Source organism: Protopterus annectens, chromosome 8.part0 (assembly GCF_019279795.1).
Source record: "Protopterus annectens isolate FY-2018-M chromosome 8.part0, PAN1.0, whole genome shotgun sequence".
Taxonomy (NCBI): Eukaryota; Metazoa; Chordata; order Ceratodontiformes; family Protopteridae; genus Protopterus; species Protopterus annectens.
The window spans coordinates 1,482,003,205-1,482,022,539 of NC_056741.1; the positions used below are offsets into that span (position 1 = coordinate 1,482,003,205).

At 39.6% G+C, this 19,335-nt stretch overlaps 1 protein-coding gene across 1 annotated transcript in view; it reads right to left on the minus strand.

Moving 5' to 3' along the window:
• The window catches only part of DRD2 (dopamine receptor D2), a 1,643,650-nt gene that overhangs the window by 135,255 nt on the left and 1,489,060 nt on the right, over positions 1-19,335 (minus strand). The window contains exon 7 of the mRNA XM_044081065.1: positions 8,318-8,506. Coding sequence (XP_043937000.1) covers positions 8,318-8,506 — 189 coding nt within the window. The remainder of the gene's footprint in view (positions 1-8,317; positions 8,507-19,335) is intronic.

Here is a 19,335-nt window from a genome sequence, read left to right on the forward strand (position 1 = left end):
CAAGAAGGAGGGAAAGGCTTCCTAGGAGGTCGAATATGAAGGCCTCATTTAAGAAACTATTTAGCCTCAAATCTAGAGGCTAAAGGGGGTGTTAAAGGCAAACATGTAGAAATAGCTGACAAGTTGCCCTTAACAGAAGAATATGCCAACCCAGCATTAAGCAGTTCAGACAGAGAAGAGAGAGCCAAAGGACCATCCACAGTAAGTGGATCCAGGTTACCAGAAAGACACCAAAGAGAAAACCTCTTCCAGTTGGATAAGTAGGATTTGCTAGCCTACTGCAGGACCCAAATCACATTGTCAGAAAAAAGGTGTCTATAAAGAATAAAAATTCTATCTATCACCCACAGTGTCAGTTGGAGAGTGGACAGGTGGGGATGGATGAGAGATAATTTGTCTTCTGTGAGTAGATTTTCCCTGTGAGGTAACTTGTGATGATTACCCTAAATGCAGAAGAAGAGGGAACCAATGCTGTCTTGGTCAAAAGGCAGTCACTGGCAAGATTTTGGGACCATCCTGCTTTAGCTTGAACAGGACTTTTGGAATGAGAAGAAGGGAAGGGAAGGCATAAAGAAACATCCCCTTCCAGGAAAAAGAGAGACCGTCTACTTTCCAGGCCAGAGGACATGGGTCTCTGGCAGAAAAAAAGAGGAAGTTGTCTATTCAGAGGGGAGACAAATAGATCTAGTTGAGGAGAACCTCACTGGTGGACAATGTCCAGAGACACATCCCTGTTAAGCATCCACTCATGTGATTGTGATATGGACTTACTCAGAGTGTCTGCCACAATATTTTGACCTAAGAGAATGCAAACTGCCTGAAGTGTCATTTGATACTGGATAGCTAGCTCCCACACTTATAGTGCTAATCATCAAAGTAGATAAGTTCTTGTTCCCCCTTGCTTGTAGACATATCACATAACTGTGGTATTGTCTGTCATAAACTTGAGGGGTCCTGGAGTGAAAAGAGGATGAAATGCCTGTAGAGTCAAAAGTAGAGCTGTCATCTCTTTGCCATTGATGTGGTCTTTCTTTTGTTGAAGTGACCAGAGGCCCTGCACTTATAGAGAGATGAAAGAAGCCCCCTTCCTATGTCTGAAACATCTGTAAACAGCTCCTACGAAGGGAGTGGAGGTTGAAAAGGAAGCCTTGAATTAAATGACAGCTGCTGAAACAACCATTGAAATTACAGCTTGAGGCATGGAAGAAGGGGGACTATGAAATCCAGAGGATGAGAGTGCTGAAGCCAACCACTACAGCTTTCTCATGTGGAGTTTGGCTAGAGGGAGCATAGGAATAGTGGAGGCCATGAAACCCAGAGCTCTCAGAAATGTCTTGACTGTGACTGAGGCCAGAGGAAGAAGGAACTGAAAGAAGGCAATGAGAGTTAAGGCCTTGGAGGCAGGGATCCCAGCACCGGAACAGTCTGGATCCTGGAACCCAGAAAAACATGATCCTGCAAAGGAGTCATGAAAGAGTTTTTGAAATTTATAGTGACCCCCCAGGCATTGCAGGAGAGAAATAGCAAAGTGAAGATGCTGCAGTAGAATCTCTGGAGAGTAGGCCTGAAAAAGCAGGTCATCTAGGTAAGGAAATACCTGTAACTCCCTTAGAATGCAAAAAGCAATCGAAGGAGTGAGGCATTTGGTGAGCACCCTTGGGGCAGTAGAGAGGCCAAAGGGCAAAGTAGAGAACTGAAAATGCCAGGAAGCAACAGAGAAAGTAAAAACTTCCAGAAAAGGGGATGAATAGGGATATGAAGATAAGCATCTTTGATTTCCAGAGAAACCAGAACAGCCTGAGGAAGCAGCAGAGGAAACAAGGTCTGAAGAACAACATCTGAAGGGGAAAGCACCTTCAAAAATGTGTTTAAGTGAGAGAAATCCATAATGGGTCTCCAAATGCCCTTTTTCTTGGCAATCAAGAACATTCTGGAATAAAACACCTTCCCCCTTGAAAAACTAGGACTTCCTGAATAGTTCCCTGAGTCAAAAACCCTGAAGCCCCTCTAGAAAAAAGGCTAACTGTTCCTGAGGGAGCTGAGGAATGGCCAAGAAAGGGGGGAGAGATTTCCAGACCATAAGACCATAGGGTGGCACAGTGGTGCAGCGGTTAATGTTGTTGCCTCACAGCAAGAGATTCTCCAGTTCGATTCTCAGCTGGGGTGCCTTCTGTGTGGAGTTTGCATGTTCTCCCTGTGTTTGTGTGGGTTTCTTCTGGGTACTCCGGTTTCCTCCCACATTCCAAAGACCTGCATCTGGAGCATTTTCTCCCCGGGCTGCCGCTGAAAACAGGCTCTGTGGAGCCTAGTCGGACTTTCCCGGTCAACAAATGTTAAATAAATAAAATAAAATACCCTTGGTGAATGATGTAAAGAATCCAGAAATTCTGAATAATCTTTAACCAAACAGGAAGGGAAAGGGAAAGATGATGAGAAAGAGGACTCTGGCTGAGAAGAGCAGGATAGTCAGGCAGCACCTTTTTTGCCCTGAAAAGGAGATTTCTGAGCTAAACGAGTCTGAGTAGCCTTAGCAGGAGGAGCCCTTCTATCACCCTTCTTACCTTTGGAGGGAGGACATGACTGCCTATGAACAAAGGCCGGCTTATTAGGGTAATTCCATTGGAATGTAGGTACAGGAGAAACAAAAAAAAGTTTTAGATCCTGTTGGCCTTACCCTTTTTCTGTAGGGACTTAAACAATTCTGCAGCAGCACCACCAAATAAATACTTGTTACCTAGAAGAAAAAACATCGATGTAGCCTTAACATCATCAGGAATGGGCTGAAGTCAAAGCCAGGACTATCTCCTCAGCACAGAACCAAAAGCAGCAGCCCTAGAAGAAGAATCTGCTGTATCATAATTGCATTTTTTTAGAATGGAGAATTACCGGGGAAGAAGTCCCTAACAAGGAGAGAGCAGAAGTCTTCCTCTCAGAGTCAGAAACGTCAGAAATAACCTGATAGGCCTGAGACAGAAGAGCCAAAATATACCTTGTCATATAGGTCTGATAATTGACAGCCCTAAAAGCAAGGCTAGCTTCTCACTGAGTCTTTCCATAGTTCTGCTGTCTTTATCAAAAGGAAGTAGCTTTGTAGAAGGCAGTAACTTTGATGGCTTGTCAAATGCCACAGACATCACAGAAGGGTCAGCAGAATGGCACTTATAAATGAACGCACAATCCTCAGGCTTGTGACTGTTAGGCTTTTTGGGAGCAGGGGGCTGGGAATCAGGAGCCTGAGATGCAGTATAAAATGCATCCAACAAGGCAGCCAGAACAGGAGGAACAGCAGGAGGTCTAGGAGAGTCCAATTGCAGGAGCTTTAATACCTCTTCTGAACCTCAGACACCTGGGCACAATCCCATTTGAACAATTCCATCATTCTGGAAATTGTGCCCTAAATCGAATTCTCCTTAAAAGAAGACTCAGGACTAGTGAACTCCTCTTCCTGAGAACCATAGTAGGGAAGAAGGAATCTGGAAAGAATAGGCAAGGGATTTCTATTCCCCTCCTCTTCCTCCTCATCCAAGGAATCCTGTTCCCTAGGCTTCCTAAGAGGAGTAGCAGACCAAAGGGGGCTGGAAAAGAAACTCCTTGAAAAGTCTTCAAAGCCATAAGAGCATTAAACAAACCTTGAGTGAAATTTTACCATTCACTCTAAGGGTCCTTAGGAGCAAGAGAAACATGTTTAGCTTTAGCTTTCTTGTTTCTTCTTTAAAGGGGTGGCAACCTTGTAAAACTTAGAAGGCTTAGACCTCATATGACACTCTATAATGGTAGTCAGTACCTTCTTCCTAACCAAAATCCGAGGAACACCCCTAGGCCCTTTGGTAATAATCAGCCGCGGATCCCCCTGAACATAAGAAGCAGATGTCTGCAAGGCCTGCAGGGATGTGCGTGAAACTGGACCAATGGTGGCATCCAAAGGAGTTGCAGCAGAGGAATCCAGCAAAGGAGCTGGGTGATCTTCCGAGCTTTCACTTGCCTCAAGAGAGACATCCTGCAGAGGCAGCACAGTCGAAGAACCAAACCTAGCTTTCTTGGTCTTCTTCTTCGTGGACAGCTGACCCTTGGATGAGGAAATTCCTTCTATGGTATCTTTTGCCAAAAGCTTAAGATGTTGGCTTTCTAAATATATGACAAAAGAGGAAAGCTGAATACACAGAGTCTTTGGGATGAAAGCCTGGCAGACAGAACAGAGCATATGGTCATGGGAACCACCTAGATAAAATAAACACTGCTTGTGATGATTTTTAAGGGTAATCTGTCTCCTGCACTGGCATTTACTGTTTCTGGATGACATGAATCCCACAAGCAACAATATCAAAAGAAAAAAAGATAAGAGCAAAACCCCAATGGGGCACATACCTGAAAAACAGTTTGCTGAACCAACAAACAAAATGAGTGTTCAGACCGATGATTGAGGATGGCATTTGGACTGGTGGAAAAGAAGTTCTAAGATGGTACATCCAGATGTCACCTATGTTGCCCTATGTTGTGCATGAGGAACATATGTGAGATGTACGGTGTACCCTTAGGAACCTAAAGGCTTTGGTATACCGGCTGGATGTTGGGCCACCCTTGGCAGGAGATCCCTATTTTTAGGAATACTGAAAAGTTGAAAGGGAAGGACATCTGGGGGACTCAATACCTCACACATTATAATTAAAAAGCAGTGAGAAAAAAAAGTCCCCAGTTTCATCTGAACTATAAAAAGATGAAAACCATATAAGGTAAATATCCATCTCATAAAATTAAAAAAAATCAACATTCTGGTTTGTTTCCAAGCACCTTTTTTGATGTCATACAAATATACAAGCTGATTACCAGATTATTACAATTGTCACATAATATATCCTTGAATCAATGCTGAGCTACAAAATAAGGATACCAATACTGAATAGTGTTCTGTGGGGAAAAGGGCTATATTTTTTACAACTACGCAAGTTGCTTATCTAAGAAAATAATTATTTTTTGTCATATCGCTTGTTCAACAATACTGGCAATTTTTACCAATTCACTCAGTTAGGAAACCTGAATAAAAGAAGATGGAAACCCTTGCAGTTTGTTCTAGAATCTTATGAAAAGGACTAACTTTGTTTTCTCTTACATTAATAAACACCCTTCCAAATCAAATGAATGCACATGTACTCTGTTTCTCCATTGTCCGTGTTTTCCACATTACAGTATTATACTTTCTGCATGTGTATTAACATTTGTTGTACTATGAAAATGCCCAAACATTCTTATGCGGAACAAATATGCCATCACCAAACATCCCCTACTTCTGAAGTTTCTACAACAGGGAAGCCAATACCTGTTTTCACAGAGGTCTAACCAAATCTGAAAATGATGTATACTTAAACCAGGTATTCAGTACTGATTGCATGTCATAACCGGATAAATGTAGGATGAGAGTTAATGAGTATGCACATTTAATTGCAAGTCAATATTAAAAGAATGGTGATATAAATTAAATTTTGATTATTGCAAACGTGTTTTGTGAGTTGGGGAGTGGATGGAGGCTGTCTACAAAAGTCAGCTTATGTTTTCTTATATAGAAAACCCATACTTTTAACAACAGTGAAAGAAAATTCAGTGTTTCTAAACAGTGTAGCATACATGGTGTGTCTGTTAACATCTCACAAACTGTGAAGTTATCACTGCTGGGTACACAATGCGACACACCAGCGAGACTATTTTATTCTGGATACTATTTTTCCAATATCAGGATTAGAAGAGGGTAACAGTGGGAATAGTCTGCTCTGTAGATTACAGAGAAAAACAAAATGTAGGCAGGTTTTACAAGAAACTGTCTATACCTAAAGTTTACAGTGTGTGTTGCAGAAACCCATGAATGTTTTGGCCATTGAATGTAGATCTGCAGTATAAAAAAAAAAGTGGAACAATGTGCATACGTCATATACCTGGGCATACTGTTATATACCTGGTCATGTCCTTAATCAAGTGAAGTCATAAAAACTTGACAAGCTGTAAACCAAGTGTTTGGTAGGAAAAATGTCACAAGACAACTACAGCTTGATATTCAATTGCAAGAATCATTCAGCTGAGATTCTGAAATTTCTGAGATCTTGGTATAGTAAACTTTACCCAAAGAAGCCTTTGGTAACTGTATATTTCCTAATATGGGACCTTACATTAGGATAGTTTTGCATGTGAGAATGCACCAGTATAATGACCCTAGCTGGCACAGCCATGCCTATCATTGAGACACACAAATTCCTCACCAATGTTATCCTTTTCCAATCAGATGGCCCTACTAATAGGAAAGAGGATTTTATGTTCTTTCAGTCTACATGTTTAGAGCTCTTTGATATTTAATCCAAGGCATAAAATGAGCAAATGCTAAAAAATGCATGTAGTTAGACAATGAATACTAGAATGATACAACAAATTACAAGAGATATTGAAAGTTAAAAAAATAAACAAATAAAAATAAATAAACACAAAAATGTCCATCTCATATAAACTGACTGATAAAGCTACTCTGCAAACAAAATATGGTATGTACAGATGCATCAGAATAGAAAGGGAGCATATAATTATTGTGAGCACATAACATAATTTATGTTTTAATTACAACATTAAGGTCTGAATGAATAGTTTTATATCTTGAAGTTATGGCTACAAAAACATGTTCCATTTCTGTCTAGTTTCCAACTCTTAAAATGATTTTTATAATTTTTAAATAAAGCATTGATTATTTTTCACTTTAGCATCCTGCTGATGAACATAATATCCAGTATATACTTCCTTGAATCAATGGTTCTCAAATTTCTCTGTTCAAATGCCACCTCATTTAATCATTTATCGACCAAAAATCCAGGTGTCACCTACAACTTAGCAAAAAGTAGACTAGAAATACATGTTTTACAGGGATAGTAATCATCAAGGATTTTCTGTGACTATAAAAAGATACAGCATTATTTTCTGTCCAGCCACTGCCATACATTAATTTCCTGATGCTTATCCACAAAGTTCCTTGTTGTTCTTATTAAAACATTCCACATTGATTGCTTTAGTAATCATGTAGATCTCATGTGAAAACTATGCAACTGTTCGCCAAGTCTGTAGAACATTTTGTTTATGTAGATGAGGACTGCAGTATTACTTTTATTGAGCCTAGTGCCCACTTCCAAGCTATTTACTGCTTAATATGATGAGCAGTTGTGGGGGGAGATGGACAGGGAAGTACCACGTTCTTGGTATAGGTTTTGATCCTGCACCTGGTTCACCTGCCTGTTTTTGCTTTCAGCTTGATGGCTTTGGGAAATTAAGATCAGTTGACCTGCTGGTTAAATCAGTAGATGTTGTGTGGACTTCCCTACTACTTTCTCTCCCACTGCCCAGTACTTTCTTGGTCAAAGAGAGGAGAGGACATTAGACTCCTTGATTGCTCTACTACTCTAGAATATCATGTATAATATTCCTTTGAAACTTCCTGTGCAGATGTCTTAGGTTTAGATGACGTCTACCTGTTCTTGTTCTAATTTTGCTTGAATGATAGCATAATCTTCAGATGGGTCAACAGAGCGAACACTTAAGCAGGCTGTTAGTTCTATTGATCACCATAATGTATTCCTGCTATGCAATACTAATATCCTAGCAAATATCCGTGCACATATGCTGCTACTTCTCGATGTCTTAGTGTCCTATCTCCCTCATAGGTTTGATTAGTTCAGTTGATGGTTTTGACCTTCCATTGCTCCATTACATAGTGGTACTGAGACACACATATGTACGTAGGTTGTGTTTGTGCAGAACATATATGTATGTATGTGTGTGTAATTCTATATGTCAAAGTAACAAACCTTGATTTGGTGGATCTATTAGTTCTGCTACCCCACAGTGTTTGGTCTTTGGGTTCAGCTTGCGGCTAGAGTGCCTGGGAGGTAGTGGTAGGGAAGATAGTGAGGGGGCAAGTTAGTTAGATGTGCGTGTGTGTGTGTGTGTGTGTGTGTGTGTGTGTGTGTGTGCGTGTGTGTGTGTGTGTGTGTGTGTGTGTGTGTGTGTGTGTGTGTGCGTGCGTGTGGTTTCTTTGTATTGTTAAATGGTATCCGTTACAAGTCTATTGGGATAATCACTGGCTCCCCATGATATTAAAATGGACAAAGCAGGAAGCAGAAAATGAATGACGGAAAAAAAATGAAACCTAGATAACTTAGATTTTGTACTAAATATTAAAACAGACAATATCATATGTTTAAGTTGCTAATGCCATTAAGCATAAGTGGAGTACTTAAACTGTAGTCCTAAACAAATGGCTACCAAGGGAAAAAATGAAAACAATAATTATTACCTTCAGTGGGACTTGAACTTCAGGATCCATACCATGGTTGGTTCTTTTGGTGTTTACCCGCTTCCTCCTCTTCCTGAGTACCACATATATTTGCACATACACCAGTAGCGTGACGATAAAGGGGACGTAGAAAGAGACAATGGAGGAATAGACCACAAAAGCAGGATTTGCAATCACACATTCTTTGTTCTCTGAAAGATGCAGGAAAAGTCACGTTTTTCACAATAATGTGCGTCATTCATACAAGGTCACTGAAGGAAAGGTAACAACTGTGAGTAATTCAAAAATGCTTATTGCTGACTGTGTTAAGCAAACATCATTTGGCAGCACTTGATAGGCATGTTGACTTTAGTTAGTGTTGAGTATTCATGAATACTATTCTATTATATGATGAATGCTAGGTGAGTTGAGTTTGGTTAGTGTTGAGTATTCATGAATACTAGTGTATTATATGACAAATGCTAGGTGATTTGACTTAGGTTAATGTTGAGTATTCATGAATATTAGTGGATTATATGATGAATGCTAGCTGAGTTGACTTTGATTAGTGTTGAGTATTCATGAATACTAGCAGATTATATGATGAATGCTAGGTGATTTAACTTTGGTTAGTATTGAGAAATCATAAATACTAGTGGATTATTATGAAGGTTAGGTGAGTTGACGTTGGCTAGTATTGAGAATTCATGAATACTAATGGATTTATATGATGAATGCTACGTGAAATGGACAACAAATGCACATGAGGTCAAACAATGCAAATCTACAAATGTATTAAAACAGTGTACCTACAAGAAAATAGTTAGTAAATCTGCAATTAATAAGTGACAGCTTATCACGCAATTTTACTAATGTATCTACATATGTTGATGTGAAAAACTGACAGTTCTGATACTGTCAATGTTCTCCGCCTTGCCAAAATACACTGATACTTGAACAGCACACAACAGTTTTTTCAAAGATGATGCACAGGTAAAACAATTATTTAATACTCAGCTTTGTAAAAGTGGAGAATAATAGCACAAAATAAAACTGAGTGAAACAGCAACATTTTAACGATGTAGACCAACCTTACTGATTTTCCCCCCTGCAGCTTTGTTGCACTACTACTTTAAATTGCAGACAACCTCAGTACAAAACGCCATGGGGAGTAAAATCTGGATGGTTAGTGAGTGATCTAAGTTAACTGTAGTCTAGCTATAAAACAGAGCATGTATATAATTTCATTTTTAACTTTCATCTGAAACATGTGCATCAACTTATTGCTCTGATTACATGTATTATTGTTATATACATTTATTTATTCATTCTGGGTGGTCCTGTAAGCCTGGCCTTTAATGTGACTTTACACATGATGGTCTAAAACTCAGTGAAGCCTTTCAAATGTTTCTTTCTTAATTTTAAAATTGGGTATAAGTGTGGTCTTTATGAGAAAATGTATTTTCCTCTTTGTTAGAAAAATATGTAATAGTAATGTGCATGCTTAGTGCATTTAGTGCATTCGAGATTTAAAGGGGTTAATACATTTATTCTGTTCACACTGCATGAATCTGCACAGCCATTAGAAACTTAACAAGAAGCATTCTATTTTCTGCTAATGTCAGCAAATAACAAGACGTAATTCATTTCTGCTAATGTCATGAAAATTAACAAAGGGATATTGATTTCTGCTTATGCCATGAGAAAACATGCAGCTGCTAGAAGCCATTGATAAAAAAAAACAATAGATGCTTGAAAGTTTAAACCGTAGTCAGCATTTCTTGTACTGAAGCTAGAAATGTACCTTGAATCTAGGTAAAATGTAACACATGTATTAGAACAGTACAATAGAAGAACTGAAATGCTGAAATGGACTGACATAAACCCAAGGCCAGGTTGTTTTTCTCAAAATGTTTTTGCAGAATGACAGATATTTTAACTTGGTCAGCAATAAGTCTAACAATATTTTCTGTAGAACATACAGAAAGCTCTGTCTAACTACGTCAGCAATAGAATGTAACATTTTCTATGTGACAGGAAGAGAACTGTATAAGTATAACCTACTAGTCATTAATCATTTAGACAAATCTTGTGCCTACATGCTTTGTCTCCTTGCTGCAAGTAATAAAGGGTGCCTTGCTTGAACCTAACGTGAATTGGTCTTTGAAGTTTTTTCCTTTGACAGAGAAGGACCGGAACCCTCTCTTCACCTCAGATCAGACAGGCCAGGTGGTTGAAACCATACGGGGAAGAAACCAAATCGGTTCTTCTTATCTGAAAAGCCCTCCGACTGAATTGTCGTTCAAAAGAGGCCAGCCACTTTCTGATCTGCGACTGAAGGATGGGTCTTCGCGAATTGGTGATCAATCACGTGGGCTCAGGTAAGATTAATCTACTTTTTCCTGTTTTCTGTTTTAGATCAGGGACTAGATGTGTATTGTTTTTATTAGACTGTATTTTTCTTACAAGTCAGGGACAAAAAAGATTACTGTCTTGTCATAGATCAGGAGAAACAGAATAAGTAGGCAGTCATTCTGAAGAGACTATAACAAAATCCGAGGTACCACGTTAAAAAATAAGAAAATTTACATAACGATAAAAGGTTAGAACAAAATGGGTAATAATTGCACAAAAAGACCCCAAAATCCACTTTTAACAGAAGACGCAAAATATATGCAGTCGCAGCGTGCCTACAATATTAGATATTATTCAAAATGGGTTAATAAATATGAATTCGACGGAAAATTAGAAAAATCTTCGCTTATCAAACTTGTCAAACAGCTCAAAACCGATTCCAAACGTCAGGTAAAAAAGCAACGTAAATTAGGAATTCCTCAGGCACACAGGTGGATTGAGGAAGTAAACTGTAGGGAACAAAAGAACAAAAATTCAAAAGCAATGTTTTTAGACAAAGAGGACAATAACTTAGTAATAGCATCAGCACCTCTGCCTCCCTTACCGGAATATGAAGCAAGTGAACAGGTTAGTCCACCCCGACGATATCCTGTGGTCACTGAAGAAAGAGGCATTATGAAAATAAAACCGTTTATTAGAGATCCCATCGAGACCAGGTCTCGAACAAAGGCAGGTAACTCAAATGAAGGCATCGGTTATGGCAAATGGTTAAAAATTCACAACCTATAAGTGAAGAAGAAGAAATATGTCCACTTATAGAAGTACCCAACCCTCAGGCAGGTCAGGACAATCAGGACCCAACTATTTTAGTGTATAGACCTTGGACTCCGGAAGACATTCGGAAAGCCACTTAGGGAATCCCCCATCCAAAAGTTAATTTTAGAAAATTCTCTGAAGATTTGCAAGGAATAAGGCTGAGTTATAACTTAAATGGAGAAGAGGTAGAGAAGGTAGTTAGACAAATTGTAGGACCAGATTGGCATATGATTAGTGGGAACTGGAATCCCCGTGACACTGCACAAAGACCCCCTCCCACACAGCAGTGCAGAATTAGACATCAGAGTAAAAGGTCTGACAGACTGCATCTCTGAAAAATGGAAACCTAGGGCAGACTGGACTTGCATTAATCAATGCATCCAACAAGAAGGTGAAACTATTGACAGGTATTATGCCAGACTATTAGAGTGTTTTAATAACCACTGTGGAATGCAGGTTCCTGAAGATCAAACACAAGATACCCCATATGAACAACAGTTAAAGAATGGATTTTTAAAGGGCAGTATTGCACCTATAAGCAGTTTTATTACAAAACACATGGTAGATCATCGTACAAGCAGGTTACAATCATTACTTGAATATGCTAGGCATGCCGAAAGGCATTTTAATAGCAAAAAGAAAAAGAAAGCTCAAGTATTTTCTGTAAAAGATGGAGCAGAAGTTTACATAGTACAGTCTGGGAAAAAGGGCAAGAAAGATGCACAGGGAAACAAACAATCTAATCAACGATCAGAGGACTTTGAAGGGTGTAAGAAAAGGGGAGAATGTTTTAAATGCAGTAAAAAGGGACATTTGGCAAGGGATTGCAAGAAAAACAAGAAGGCAACAACGGAAGACAAGGAGGGTGAGGACTGACTATATGGTAGTCAGGAATCACTAGAAGGGGCTAGCAAAGAAGGGACAAATGAGAATGTGATAGAGGGAGTAGAGTAAGTGCAGGAAGTTAGTGACAATGAAGAAGATGAAATATTAGACCTAGCTTTATTGAGCTTGGAGCTCTATTTAGCAGACACAAAACCAGAAGTTACAGTCTTGGTAGAAGGGAGGGAAGTCAAATTCTTGTGTGACTCAGGGGCATCACGAACCCTGATACATCCCTCCAAACTGTCAGAAAACACAGAGTCACCTGATTACATACTAGTCAAAGCAGCTAATGGACAGCTGTATCGGGAGCCTCTCTCCCGTAACATTGCAATAACTGATCCAGTTTCAGGATTGACACAAAAAAGCAAAATTGTTGTTTCTGCAAAATGCCCAGTAAACCTCTTGGGCAGAGACCTTATGCAGCTATTTGGTATAGCAGTAGTCCCAACCATGCAGGGTATGGAGGCACAGCAACAAATTGATACCTTTGCAGTGCAATTGGAGGGTGAAATGTTTTATTGGTACAGCCAGGACTTGGTTACGACTGGTCCAGGGACTGTAACCGAAGAGTTAATGAATGTAGCCATCAGCAAATTCCCCTCCCTTGACATCGATAAGCAACACTTGTTGCACTGTACCCTGTATTATTGTAACACGCCAGGACCTGATAAGGAATATGAGCAAGAATTGTTTAAGAATCATGCAAACAGATTAATATTGTGTAACCTGTACTGGGACACAGAAGGGAACAGTGTAGCCAGCTGTTCATTGCCCCAGGAGTTCTTTGCACTTTATAAATCCAATCGATTACCACATGTTAGCTTAACCAAAAACAGAAATATAGAATGTGCAGACCTAGGAGAAAAAGTCACAAGATGGGAGAAACAAACAGAACTAGAACTGTTACAACAGGGAATACAAATACAGAAGTTGAATTGGATAACTCAGACCAACCCAGCTGTGCATTTACAGTCTGGTGAGGGCAGCTGATTGACACTCCTGTTAAAAGAGGAAGAGAATGCCTTACAAAATATACCAGAGACTCTCTGGTCAACAGGAAAATCAGATGTAGGACTTATTCGTACAGCGGGACCAGTTACTATCATGCCAAAGTCAGCATTCAGACCACAAAAAAGACAGTATCCCTTAAGAAAAGATGCAGAGGCAGGGATAAAGCCTATTATAGCAGCCTTACTTAAAGGAGGGATACTAGTAGAATCTCCTGATTCACCATGTAACACACCCCTATTTCCAGTCAAAAAAGCAAATGAAGAATGGCGTATGGTCCAAGATTTACAAGCTGTAAATGATGCAGTAATACCAAGGGCACCCACGGTGCCAGACCCACACACCCTGTTGAATGATTTAAAACCTCAACAGAAGTATTTTTCCGTGGTAGACATCAGCAATGCGTTCTTTTCAATACCGATACACCCTGATAGCCAGTATTGGTTTGCATTCACATTTCAGGGGAAAAGGTATACATATATGCGACTACCACAGGGATATTGTAAAAGTCCAACAATATTCTCACAAGAAATGGCAAGCAACTTGGCGGGATTCACCCCACCAAGAGGCAGTCAGATTTTACTTTATGTTGATGACATCTTGCTGGCAGCCCCCACCCAGCAGGATTGTAGAGAAGATACCATAGCACTTCTACAATTCTTAGCCGCTGAAGGACATAAGGTAAATAAAAGTAAACTGCAGCTTTGGAAAAAACAAGTTAAATACCTGGGATATGTAATATCCAAGGAAGGCAGAACATTAGATGAGGACAGAAAGATAGCAATTTTGCAAACACCAAAACCCACTACCAAGAAGGAAATTATGTCCTTCCTGGGTACAACTAATTTTTGCCGGAGCTGGATTCCAAACTATGCTTTGGAATCTGCACCGCTAACTGACCTTATATATAAGAAGCCTATGGCAGTGCAGGATTTATTACAATGGACACCAGAAGCAGAATCTGCTTTCTGTAAACTGAAGTAGTTAATAGTGTCCTCATTAGTTCTGGGATTACCAAACTATGATAAACGTTTTTTCCAGACTGTAGATTGTAAGCAGGGTTACATGACATCAGTACTGACACAACAGCATGGGGATAAGCAACGCCCCATTGCTTACTATTCATCACAACTAGACCCAGTGGCACGATCCTTACCCCACTGTGTACAAGCAGTAGTTGCAGCTGCAATGGCAGTACAGGCTTCGGCCTCAGTAGTCTTATTCCACCATCTCACTTTGAGAGTACCTCATGCAGTCACGATTATTTTACTACAAGAAAAGGTGGCATATCTTTCCCCTGCTAGGCATCTTTCCTGCATGACTATATTGTTGAGCCAACCTCATATGACAATTGAGCGATGCACGACTTTAAACCCTTCTACTCTGCTCCCGACCACTGCAGATGGCACATCGCAGTGCTACCTGCAGGTAATTGAGCAAAAGACACTACCTAGAAAAGATCTCACGCATGTCCCCTTGGATGATGCCGAGGTGACATACTATGTGGATGGCTCGTGCAAAAGGGGTCCTGCAGGACAGAACCTAGTAAGATATGCATTAGTTTCTGATACTGAGATTATAGAAGCAAAACCTTTACCACAAAACTTATCTGCACAGGCAGCAGAATTGATCGCCCTGACACGGGTATGTACCTTAGCAAAGGGTAAATGTGTAAACATTTTTACTGATAGCCAGTACGCTTTTTCTACTGTACATGTTTTTGCGCAACAGTGGAAAAACCGGGGAATGATAACATCTACTGGCAAACCTATAAATCATGCACAGTTTATTTTAGATCTTTTAGAATCTATTCAGTTACCTTAGAAAGTAGCCATTTGTAAGTACACAGCTCACACCAAGCAACAAGATAGGATTTCAAAAGGTAATGCGAGAGCTGATACAGCTGAAAAACAAGCAGCTACAGAAGTATTTCTTTTAAATGAGGAATTACAACCCTCTGAGATTTTAGACTTAGAAATGTTAAAAATAATGCAGACACTCACTACGCAAGCTGAAAAACAACGGTGGGTAAAACGAGGAGCAATTCTCGAAAAGGGGCTGTACATCTCTAGAGAAGGGAAACCGATACTACCATCTAATTTGTTTAGATATGCAACTTTGTTGAGCCATGGGCAGTGCCATGTCTCAACAGGGGGGATGGTACAGCTGGTGAACCAGATGTTCACAACATACGGATTTACAAACTACTCTAAAAAATTTTGTTTGACGTGTCAGATTTGCAATAAACATCATGCACAAGGGGCGTTAAAGCCCAAGCAAGGGAGTTTCCCTACACCACCATATCCATTTCACACTATCTGTATGGATTTCATAGAATTGAACAAATGTGAAAATAAGAAGTATTGTCTTGTCATTGTAGATATGTTTTCCAGATGGGTGGAAGCCTTTCCAACCAAAAATCCAGATGCAGCCACGGTGGCAAAAGTGCTTGTCAAAGAAATCATCCCTATATTTTGCATTCCAGAAAGGATCTACAGTGACAATGGTACACACTTTGTAAACCAAACTATATAGCAGTTAAGTAAGCATTTTGGTATTTCTTTAAAAAAATCATTGTGCATACCATCCGTAATCTGCTGGGCTAGTTGAAAGGCATAATGGTATATTAAAAAACAAATTGAGAAAACTAATAGCTGAGACAGGAAAAAACTGGTTATACTGTTTACCCCTGGCACTGTTGTGCATGAGAACTGTCCCTACAGCAAAAGGATTGACTCCTTTTGAAAAAATATTTGGAAGGGCTTACTACACACCCTAGTGGAAACTTCTCATGTCATCAGACCAGGAAGCTGATTTTACACTAGCTGAATATATGAAGAAAGTCATGAATTCTAAACATCTGTTGCAGTCAAATTCTGTTTCAGATAGAAAGCAAACCGAGACATCAGAAGTGGCAGTAGTGACACCCGGGGACTGGGTGTGGATAAAAGTTATCAAGAAGAAGAATTGGTCATCGCCAAGGTGGGAAGGTCCCTACCAGGTGCTTCTTTTGACACCCACTGCAGTCAAGTTAGCAGAGCGAGCTTCATGGATCCACCTGATGCACTGCAAACTTGTTAAGAACTTTGAACTGGACAAAAATCTTACCTCTCCATCGGGGCCCTCAGCACAAAGTCTGGCTGCAAATGGGGGTCAGATCAATAGGACTGATCTGTCTCAACCCCAGTGAAGAAACCATCGGTGATGAAGGACCTATTAGGGCAGAGAGTAAGAACACATAACAAAGATGACAGAATCCAGTAAGATCCAAATGCACCTATTCGGAAGAGTCGGAGAAAACAGGAATGCAGAACAACCGTTTCCTCGGAAGTATTGTATAACCATCCTGTTGACTGTACTAGTGACAATAATTTTTTTGTTGTGGCCATTCCTTTTCTCAGCCACACAAACTGGACTGAACAAGCATGCAGAGTTGTACACAGAGTGGCACCCAAACTTCAACACTTACCAGGCAATCAAATATGTGTATGCTGAGACCTTCAATGTTTTGAATTGCTGGATTTGCACAGCTTTGCCAACAGCATACGGGGGGGGTTATTGTTAACTTCAGTCCCCCTAGGAGCCAACAAGACCTGGCAAAACTTAGTCTATGATACATCAGATGTCACATCACAAGATAAACTAGCATTGCACTTGTCTGTTCGACAGAAAAGGACTGTGTGTTTTTACAAAAATGATACCGTTCAGGTGGGTTGGAGCAATTGCAATGTGACTGTTCCTTACAGATGCTACAATAAGACTGATAACACAGGGTCCTATTGCAACACGAGCTATGATTCATTTGTTGAACTGATACATAGGACAACTGATGAAGTAAAACATAATGCTGACCTTTATAAACAGCTGTCTATGATAGACAAAAAAATGTTTCATCCAGAGCCAGGACATAGTAAAGTTACTACCAAAGTAGAAGACTGTTATTTTGTATGTGGTAGGAAAGCATACAAGTGGTTACCTGAGAATTGATCCAGTAGTTGTTATTTGGGGTACCTGGTTCCAGCCATACGACACACAGCGGTTTTACCTCAAGGGTAAATTCAGAATGTTCGACGAGAAATCAAGAAGCCTGTCAATCCAGTGGGGCAAATCAATGCAGGCTGGAAAAATCATCATGCTGTGGGCTTAGGGAAAAATGGACTGTCAAATATGGACTTGGGTGATACCATCATCTCGTGGGCAGGTGTACTGCCAGCATATGGAGCAAAGAAATCAATCTGGGAACTGAGAAAATTGTCTAAACTTCTTGAAATAATGAGCAATGCAACCTTTTCTGCCCTAGAATTGGTGACTGATGGACTGACTGCCATGAGAACTGTAGTGCTTCAAAAGCGCATGGCTCTCGACTTCATCCTAGCTGCGAGAAGAGGTACATGCGCTTTGATCCAGGAGGAGTGCTGTTCATATATTCCTGACCATAAACACGAGATAGACAATCATCTTGAGGTAATTCAGCAGGTGTCAGCCTTGACCAAACCAGGACCAAATCCACTGATGGACTTTTTTCCATAGATTGTTTGGGGGGTGGGGCAGTATCCTGATGAACATCCTGATTGCCATCTGTGTAGGAATGATTCTACTGGTGGTATGTGTGTGCTGCTGCATCCCCTGCATGAAAAGACTGATTAAAGACTTTATAGACATGTCAGTTTCAGAAACCTTATACCAAGGTGTTGAACTTGAAGAATTGTTAAAAATCTGAAAATGCTTTCATAAGTTTAAACTGAATGACTCTCTTAACTGCAAATCCTGAGTAGGAAGAGGTTAGGGGAAGAAAAAACTGTTTATGCTTATCTTGAAAGTAGAATAAAAGTATTAAAAGGGGGCAAATGTTAGAAAAATATGTAATAGTAATATGCATGCTTAGTGCATTTAGTGCATTCAAGATTTAACAGGGTTAATACATTTATTCTGTTCACACTGTTCACACTGCATGAATCTGCACAGCCATTAGAAACTTAACAAGAAGCATTCTGTTTTCTGCTAATGTCAGCAAATAACAAGAAGTAATTCATTTCTGCTAATGTCATGAAAATTAACAAAGGGATATTGATTTCTGCTTATGCCATGAGAAAACATGCAGCTGCTATAAGCCATTGATAAAGAAAACAATAGATGCTTGAAAGTTTAAACCGTAGTCAGCATTACTTGTACTGAAGCTAGAAATGTACCTTGAATCTAGGTAAAATGTAACCCATGTATTAGAACAGTACAATAGAAAAATTGAAATGCTGAAATGGACTGACATAAACCCAAGGCCAGGTTGTTTTTCTCAAAATGTTTTTGCAGAATGACAGATATTTTAACTTGGTCAGCAATAAGTCTAACAAAATTTTCTGTAGAACATACAGAAAGCTGTGTCTAACTACGTCAGCAATAGAATGTAACATTTTCTATGTGACAGGAAGATAACTGTATAAGTATAACCTACTAGGCATTAATCATTTAGACAAATCTTCTGCCTACATGCTTTGTCTCCTTGCTGCAAGTAATAAAGGGTGCCTTGCTTGAACCTAACGTGAATTGGTCTTTGAAGTTTTTTCCTTTGAGACTCTTCTTCATCCAGGTAAAAACTTTGTCTGATGCAGGGATACAGCTAGGATTTCTGGAGTTGTACCCAAACTTCCAGGATGTATATTCTTCCTTTTCTAATTGCAGCTCCCACCAACCACAGACATTAGATGGTGTTTCTCTACTGCATATATATTTTTTACTACTAAAAATGAAATCCAGAAATCATAAGCATAAATAAAAACTTATTTAAACAGTCTAGAATTCTGTAAAATAACTAACCATCTATCAAAATCAGCAATGTGGAATGCTGGAAAATGCTTTTCACTTGTTTATATTTGTCATACTGAAGTTGAGGTCCATTTTATACCTCCCCATTATGGCTTTGCTTAGAAAAGATGATCATTAGTTCTATACAATTCTTTTTATTAACTTTTTTATTATTA